The sequence below is a fragment of the Cynoglossus semilaevis genome, chromosome 11 (genome assembly GCF_000523025.1).
Source record: "Cynoglossus semilaevis isolate Cse_v1.0 chromosome 11, Cse_v1.0, whole genome shotgun sequence".
Taxonomy (NCBI): domain Eukaryota; kingdom Metazoa; phylum Chordata; class Actinopteri; order Pleuronectiformes; family Cynoglossidae; genus Cynoglossus; species Cynoglossus semilaevis.
Genome location: NC_024317.1, coordinates 19,371,360 through 19,380,507, shown reverse-complemented (window position 1 = coordinate 19,380,507; position 9,148 = coordinate 19,371,360). Strand labels below are relative to the sequence as shown.

The 9,148-nt window shown below is 42.4% G+C and overlaps 1 protein-coding gene across 2 annotated transcripts in view; it reads right to left on the bottom strand.

Annotated features, from left to right (window-relative positions):
• The window catches only part of LOC103386749 (solute carrier family 12 member 5-like), a 114,891-nt gene that overhangs the window by 63,947 nt on the left and 41,796 nt on the right, over positions 1-9,148 (bottom strand). Inside the window, exon 1 of one of the 2 annotated variants that reach the window (XM_017036790.2) lies at positions 7,447-9,116. The exons of the other annotated variant lie outside the window; for it this stretch is intronic. Coding sequence (XP_016892279.1) covers positions 7,447-7,501 — 55 coding nt within the window. The 5' untranslated portion in view covers positions 7,502-9,116. Of the gene's footprint in view, positions 1-7,446; positions 9,117-9,148 lie in introns of those variants that run through there. 2 annotated transcript variants of the gene reach the window in all.

The window sequence follows — 9,148 nt, the reverse complement described above, 5'->3', positions numbered from 1 at the left end:
GGGGGGGGTGGGTGGGGGGGGGGTGTGTGTGTGTGGGGGGGGGGTGCCAGTGATGGGAGTGGGATTGCTTTTCTGTGAGAGTGGGAAATAAAATTATGTGAAATATTTACAGATGGGACTGAAATATGGATGAAACTGGTTATGAGTATTGTCAATTATTCAACGGTCGTAACTCGTGAGCCGCACCGTTAACGTCATCATCCGTCCTGGTGACATAACACCGTGAGCTTTGTCCTGGCGCTGACATCTTGCCTGCTGAGGGTGTTTGGATGCAAAGCATTTAGATTAGGTTTAGGATTAAAATAAGAGTCAGATTAGAGTTTACAGCTTAGATTCATACTAGTTCAGATTTATTTGTTTTTTTTAAATATTGTCGTCTTATGGATGCTGTGCAGGTGCCCACTGACAGAGAGGCGACTTTGTAATAGTCAAGTTTACAGTAAGGGGCTAGGGAAGGTAATGTGTGTAGGTGAAGTACTCACAAAACACACAAACAATGTGTGTCTCAGTGTATTTGTTCCACTCGTGACATTTTATTTTGAAAAATTGTTGTGGTGACATCTATTGAACAACATGTTATAATAGTTAAGGTGAGGGTATTTATAAAAGTTATTAAGAAATTTGGTTAAGAGGCTGGAGGAAAACTGTCTACTCGATGTCACAAAAAGTGTGTGTGTGTTTATTGAATTAGCGGTCGGCTTCTTCGGCTAAATGTAATAGAGGGGATTCCTCCTGCTACAATGAATGACTATTTTCCCCAGGCAGCTCCACTGACGGCCCTGCCATTGAAAATTATAGTGTTTCTCTTTGTGTCCTCGTCATAATGGCCCTAATCCAGAAAGACCCTCGTCGTACGTCCGTCTGCCCCCCCCCCCCCCCCCCCCGCTCCGCCCCCCTACACAGACAGCAGAGCGGTGCAAACCTATCAGGCAGTTCATTTGTTTATATGACGGTACGTCACATCTATTCGGATGACTTCAATTCAACAACGGGAAAATAAAGATGGCCGCCGATGGATTTGTATTTAAATCAGGTGAAATTTATAAAACAGACACAGCTGAATTTTGTCAAAGTATGACGAAACAATAAGACAACTATTGTCTCTGTGCTGCATTTATAGCCTTAAAAATGTCTTTTTATTATTTTATATCCTCTCTAACTTCTTAAAAGGAAATTGTAACGTCCTTGTATGGCTAATGGAGAGGAACTAGAAGGAAACGTTGAGGACACCGAAAGCTAATACGGCGTGGCCGGTGTGGTCATTTCACAACTGAAATCCAAATTGCAAACGGACCATTGAGCATGAGTGTGGTCAATCACACTGATGGGGGGCATTTGTAATCACTTTCAATCTTTACGGGCCCACGGGCTCTTGGTGGTGATTATGGGACAGATCGTAACGTCTCTGAGGGATTACTTTACCTTTCGTTGTCTATTGATTTTTTTGGAACACAACACAAACATTTCATATTGTAGCGTTTGAATTATACACCAAAACAGTTCTGATGTTTGATCCAGATTACACTCTAACCACTCAATGTAAACAAAGCCGTCTTCTGTGCTCAGAGCGGCGTGACAAGGTCAACTAGTTCCTGTGCGCAGTTCGTTTTCCAAACATCGGAATGACAAGACTTTCTTGATAAATCTATGCTAGATGGCGCTGTAACCACAGAACGCTGTAGAGGTTGATGAACTGAGGACCTTCTGTAGTTATAAAAACTGATTCTCCAAAACCATTTGATGTCCAATCGTTTGCACTCAAATAGAATTAGTATGGGTACGAACGACATTTATTGTCTGATGATGCTGTTAAACCCAGCCTGTCTTTTGTTTGTAAATTAGAATCAGTGTTGGAAGCATCTGTCCCTATTGTAAAATCCTCACTGCACGTCTCTGTAAAAAAAAAAAAAGTAATGCAATATACCATAATGGCACTAAATAACCGAGAGCCATTCAAATCTGTCGCGTTCATGTTCGGACTCCTAACCACATGGTCCTTCAGTCCAAACAACTGCAGCATCGTTTATTGGTTTTGCCAGTGAAAGTGGACACAGTCATTAGTGGACACAGCCATATGTAATGTAACTCCCTATATGCTCACACATGTTCAGAGCCAAGTGCACATGTGATGGCCAGGCTTACGCTCGCCTTTGAGATGAGAGAAGTCCATTGTTACATTGGCAATTAGGGATGGAGCTGGAAGAATTGTTTGGCCTATCTTATAGACGGAGGGAGAGAGAGGGAGAGAGAGAGAGAGAGACGGAGAGCGTGCGGTGGTGCGGTGAGGTAACATGTGAGCAGAAAAACTGAAAACGTGACTTCTCTGGGAGCTTTATGAAATGCTAATGATTCAACCACTGGGGAAATTCCCTTTCTGAAATATTATATAAGCTGAACAAACATGGTGCTTGTTTGTGGGAAGTCTTAAACAGCCTAACAATAAAAACAATGACATCGACTCATGTTTGTATTTTTAGAGTGAAGAGATTTGATATGTTTACGAGTGACTTGGTTAAGATATTTTCCTGTTCCTTTTTACTAGTGCTCTTAGTCTAAATTGTGGTCAATTACATGATGGCCCTCAGTTAAGGCAGGTCAAGTAAAAACCCTATTTTTTATCTTTTCCTAATCCACCTTAACATGGAATTTTTTTCAGATTTTAATACTCATACAAACACAAGAGTTGACAAATGCGACCTCTGCTTTTAACCCCTACCAGCAGGGGGCAGCTGAAGCACCCGGGGAGCAGTGTGCGGGGACAGTGCCATGCTCAGAGCACCTGAGTGGCAACTTGGAACCCCAAACCTGAAACCTTCCCGACCCAAGTCCACTTCCTGACTTCACTGACTTTTTAAAAGATTTTTAAAAATCTTTTTTTTTTTTTTTTAAAGAAATGGTGTTAAAAATGATGAAAATGTTGAGTCTGCCCCCCCCTTTTTTACTATTTTTTACTGTTCATCCAATTATCTAAAAAAAAAAATTTATACATTTTATATTTAATTTATACTTAAAATATATTTTCCTACCTCTGCTTTTTCACAGCTCATATCAATTTTTGATTTTTAAATTACATTTAAACTAAACTAAAGTCACGGCAACAAAATCGATGAATGATAAACACCACTAAAGTTGAACTAGTTTCACTGGCGATAGAGAAACACAACAAATGTAAATAATGTATGAATGAGGGTCTGTGCGTGTGTGTGTGTGTGTGTGTGTGACATTATTATTATTATTATTAACATGAAAATGAGCCTGCCCCCTTTCTGTCTGAGCTTTTCATCAGAACACTGTGAGTCAACAGCAGCATGAAGCCCCTTCACTGCCAATTATACTCTGCTGCTTTTTTTAATTGACAAACCAATGAATGAACACCATCCATTATATCTGGACAGCCACTACTGATACTCTAATTAGCAGCCAGATCCATTCATTTGCCCAATCCTTATATAAGGCATTGTATTCAGGTTTCATTAAAACCCATCTTCAGAAAATTGAATCCAATGTCTGATAATTAGAGTCGATATTAAACTTTGGAGAGCCATTTACTCTTCTCCCGTTTACTCTGGTTAAAAATAGACTGAAATCAGACGTATTATAACAGAGGCCAGGTTGTGAACAGTACTACGTCTGAGCTGGACTGAAAAAGATGGCTTCACACCACAGGGCTAAGATGTGTTCCAGTGGGTCTGTAGTTCGACTCTACCAAACCCCTAACAACCATCTCTAGTACAATTTGGATTTGTGGATTTGTCAGGAAAAAGAAATGTTAAACAAGTTAATACATTATTATTATTATTATTAATATTATTGCCTGTATTCTTTAATCATCATTCATATTATTTTGAATGTCCATTGATCACTGTCTCTAAATATACATTTAGAATGATTTCTTGAATAAAAGTTATGCAACTTTAATTGATTAATCATTTGAGTTAATTAATCACAGTCATCATTAATTAATTCTACCCAATGTAGTAATTTAATAAAGTAACTTAATTTAGGTACGGTGCAATGTGATTTGGGGGCGACTGCTGCCCCCGCGACCCGGTAACGGATAAGCGGATGAAAATGGATGGATGGATGGATGGATGGATGGAAGGCTGTTATATCTGGTTCTTGTAGAACCTCCCTGTTCTCATTTACAACTTGGTCGTTTACAGCAACGGCACTCTCTGCAGCACAGTGCCCCGTTTCTACTACACATCCAGTATATACAATTCAACATGTAGAATGTGAAAGTACCCAATATATTTGTAATGAGGAACAGCACAAGTGTCTGTGGAGCCTCATTAGGCAGCAACAGCTCACTAACTGCTCTCTCTCTCTCTCTGGCCGTCTCTCTCTCTCTCTCTCTCCTAACAGATAAGTTGCGGCGGGCAGACAGAGAATAATGACGCCGCATGCACAACAACTGCCTCCCCAGGAGAGAACCCTGGGGAGCATTTTGCAGTATTACGCATTCAGCCATACAGTAACTACATTACAACCACTGCCTTGACCGACAGTATGGATTGACCCGAGGGAGGAAGCGGACGGATAAATAGGGAGGGATGTTGTATCGCCTTGAAGATTGTTAATGTTGTCTTGAAGAAAAAAAAAAAAAAACGTACTAAATTTTTTAAAAACAAAATGCATTATTTACTTTTTTTTTTTTTTTTTACATTTTTCTAAAATGATTAAGACCATGTCTTCTGATTATTTGGTGACTTGCTGAGAACGATTTCCACCGATTACCTGCTTTAGCGTTAGCCTGCAACAGGCTGCTAATGTAGCATTAAATGGAACAGCCATTGGTGACGCTACGTTTGTTCTATGAACTGGACATGCTGGGCTGGATAATGGTGCGTCAAGTGTGAGTTGGGGTCGTCGTTCCAAACGACGTATGTTATATATGTTACAGAAAGAGGGTTTGGAGCTTTCTTAGCTCTCTGAGAATGACTTTCAAGCTTATGTCATGTTAGCTTCAGGGCATGAGTGTGAACTTCCTTTTACTGGTCTCAGATACAGAACACATGCACAGAAATGTTCTGCAGCAGTAAGTATATACACACACAAAATATATGTACTGTATATATATATATATATATATTTATGTATTTATATAAATATATATATATAAATATATAGTATAGAAATATATGAATATATAAATATATAAATTATATATATACACATATATATTTTGTGTGTGTGTATATATGTATATAGACATATATACATACATTCTTAAAAGATTACATTTCTAGAAAATTCAGTAACTCTTGCATGTTTTACACAACGACACCATGACAGACAATATGTGAAATATTAAATGCAGTTCCAGTAGTTATTTAATTAAAGTGATCACTAAACCAGGACCCGAACCCAAACCCTGTCCTCCCCCACTTCTCAGCTGCACCACAGAAAAGAAATATGGATGTTGGGATCACCACACTGACAGCCCATTCAGCTCAGATTCCAGCAACATTCATTTCCTCCTCTCCCTGAGTATTACATCTTTGTGTACTCCGTAGAGGGGGAGAGCGCAAAGAACACAGCGCCACCAACAAACACCTGCCTCCCTCCACCCTGATACTGTATGCAAATCTCCTCTCTGTCCTTTTGCCGGCTATAATCTGGCCATGTAATGAAGGCTATAAATCAGCACCTTGGACAGCGCCGTGCTGCCCTCACCTCCTGGAATAGGGAGGAAGTGGTTGTGGGCTTTCAGCACCAGAGAAAGCAGATAACCTCCAACGGCCCAAGTCAATCTTTACACGTCAGTGTGACCACAGAGGTCTACTGAGGTGTGTGTGAAGTAAATGTTCTGTTTGGTTGATGCAGAACAGGGAGGACATACGAGCACACACACACCGGTACAACCAATCTCTCATTGCAAACTTCTGTATGACGAGAAATCACCGAGGTGGGAAAGAAGTACAAAACTGGATCTCGGTATGAATGAAACTCTGGCTCTTTTATATAATATGTGTATCAGCCCTCCAAGGACGGGGAAAGTATAACCCTAAAAATTCCCTCCGTGAGGAGGCAGGTAGCCCTCCCTCTCTGGAGCTGGCCTGCAACGGTATGATGACTAAACAGAGTTATTTAGGTGGTTGTACAGTAACTTTGGCAGAGGTATGAATCATGGGAAAGATTTTTTTTTTAAATATGTCTTACTGTAATAGTGAGGTGGAAGAATATTTTTGGAGTGCTACACAGAGTGTTTGTCTGCCTGTGTGTGAGTTTCAGTGCTTCAGGTTCTGTTAGAGCCGAGTGACAGGAAGACACGCAGAGATGAGAGGGGAATGTTGCATGGGATCAGGATTGAAAACTTCGTCACATTATTTGGATGTCGTCTTGACTCTCTCCACGTCACATTATGCCCTAGATATTTTTTGGAATGTATCAAACCCATACGCGATGTCACGTCACGAACCACTTATCCTGCAGCACAGCTACAGCCAGATCTCTTAAAAAAAAAAAAAGGTTTGTCTGCATTAAATTAAATATTCATGTCCCCAACACTATGTAATTCTTTAATAAAGTCTTCACAGGTAGGAGCAGCAGCACAGTGACCGTCCCTCACATTTGACACCTCCCTGAAAGCCTGGGACATTAATGAACCTCTCCTCTGTTTGAGAAACTAATGGCTGGACCAGGGACTATAATAACATTAGTCGCCTAATGTTTTTCCCAATAGGGCATGTGTTCATTTCATTGACAGCGCTCCAGCCTTCTGCTGAACACCTGGTGTCACATCCCTCACAGTGCAGCTCGACGCAATCCAGAAACCTACAGGTCTTCTCTGGAAATCCTGCAGAGGCTGAAGCCGGGGCTCAGCGACAGGGGATTGGACGGAGAGTTGCTTTTGTCACCCGCAGGTGATTGGATTAAAAACAGCGCTGGTTCGGTATCAGTTCTTTGGAGCAGCGGTATGTGCATGAATTTTTTTTTTCTTTGTAAATGAATTTTTTCTCGATTAAAAAAAAAAAAGACTAGACGAAGTAAATCTTTTGTGAGTGTGTGTGAGTGTGTGTGTGACTGTAAGTTGACACAGATATGTGGGCTGGACAGAGCTGTTCTGCCCTCAGCCTCTCCATCCATCCTATGGACACAGCCCATTACTATTCCTGTCACAACAGCCTTGCAGTAAGCGCAACAGCAGAGGAGCAAAGAGGGGAAAAGCAGGGCCTCCACCATATGATGCTGTATTAAATACACACACACACACTGACACACACACACACTGACACACCGACTCTTTAAGTCAGCACTCACTTGCATCAGGTTGTAATGTCATGTAAACCTTAATAATAAATGTGTCGTGTTTTTTTTTTCCCCCCCTACTTACCTGACTGTACGGTCACCTTTACAGTATGCGCGTAAGTATGTGTGTGTGTATGTGTGTGTATGTGTGTGTGTGTGTGTGTCAGTGACTGCATGACACATCCCATCACTCACCCTGGCTCTGCGCTCCCCCGTCCCCCTCCTCTGTGTCGGTCAGATTGTTAAGCATCCCTGCTCCTGTGCTGCACTCTTCTTCTTCGGCTGCGGAACGATGTCACCGCTCGAGCTCTCAGCAGCTCTCCCCCCGTGCTCCACGCACTGTGATAAAGCCGCTGAAATCACAGGGTAGAAAAATACGCCAGCTGGATTCTCCGCTCTCCCCTCTCCGCTCCTCACTGTCCGTAGGATGCACGAAGAGAGGCAGCAGAAGAGAGAGAAGGATTTTTTTTCTCTCTCTCTCTCTCTTTGTAGATCCTCCTCTTGACGTCCCTTCTCCACTGGCTTGTAAGCGTGACTCTCTCTCTCTCTCTCTCTCTCTTTCTCTCCCTCCTTTTCTCTGTTTCTGTCCCCCCTCCCTAGCTCTTCCTCTCTCTCTGTTGCGCTCTTTTTCTCTTTCCACAGGAGGAGGAGGGAAGAGGAGAGCTGCAGGAGTTTGGTGGATGATGGAATGCCTCAAAGGCTGCACACTTGCCTTCTCCCACCTTCTCTCTTTCTAAATCCATCTTTTTTTTTTTGGTGTGTGTGTGTGTGTGTGTGTTCTTTATTTCTCATCTTGATCTCTCCCACACAGATACAAGAAATCCCTCACGCTCTCTCCGCTGCTCAGCAATGTTGCTCAGTCACAGTGGTTCCCAGAAACGATTGCATATTCAAAAAGGAAGAAGTGTAATCTCTGCCATTTCCACCTCTTCTCTTTCCCCTCAGAGTCTCTCCCGACTCATTGCTGCTGTCAGGGAGATGACAGAGGAAGCGGCGATGATGCAGCCTAGAAGAGCAAGCAGGTGGTAGAGCCCCAGCGCTCGGCTCCTCTCTGTCCACACAGGTGCATTATGCATGGGCTTCTCCTTCTGTCAGCTTTGTAGAAAGCCGCCATTCTCAGTCCCGTCTTTAATGTCAGATGCAAATACGGCTTGCCTCCCTCCAGAGATCAAAAAGCCTTATCAACCAGATCTGCATGCACTCATAATCACCAAAGCCCTGCACCGGGACACACACGTACACACGGATAAACTATCTCGGCATTAGGGCGCATCAGCAAGTGTTTGCTTTTGTTAAGGCACAGTTGTGCGTCGACACACACAGTTGCTCCTGTGCATCTGCAGATAACAAAGCCGACGGTGGCTCTTTATCCTTTACATTTGCTGTGGTTCCAGCTGAGAGGGCAAAACAACGCGGCGCAGGCCGACGCACCGTCGATGAACCCCGTATCTGGCGTGGATGTATGCAGATTCGTTTTGATCTGGTACATCACGTACGCCAAGTATGTGTGCGCACTGCGTGCGTGTGTTTGTCTCTTGTACAGTTGATCAATCCCGAGATATGAGAGCAATTCATCTTGGCTTTCTCCGCGGCCTCTCGACCGCGTTCATTGATTGAATTTTAACAAGAGGGTTGAATAATTGAACAATATTTCAAACCATTTTCCTTAACTAAATTAAAAACAAAAAAAACGAACTAACTTTAAGATATGATAATACCTTCGCTGACAGAGCTGCGTGTACTGAAGCGTTTCTGTCTGATTGCTCATTAGTGCTCGACATCCTGTCAGTCTGTTTTGCAAAACACGGAATTGGGGAATCATGATTCACAGAAATTAGATTAAAAACGTCTTTGAAGGTGAAGGCCTTCTGTATTATGGTGGAAGTCCCCCCCCCCC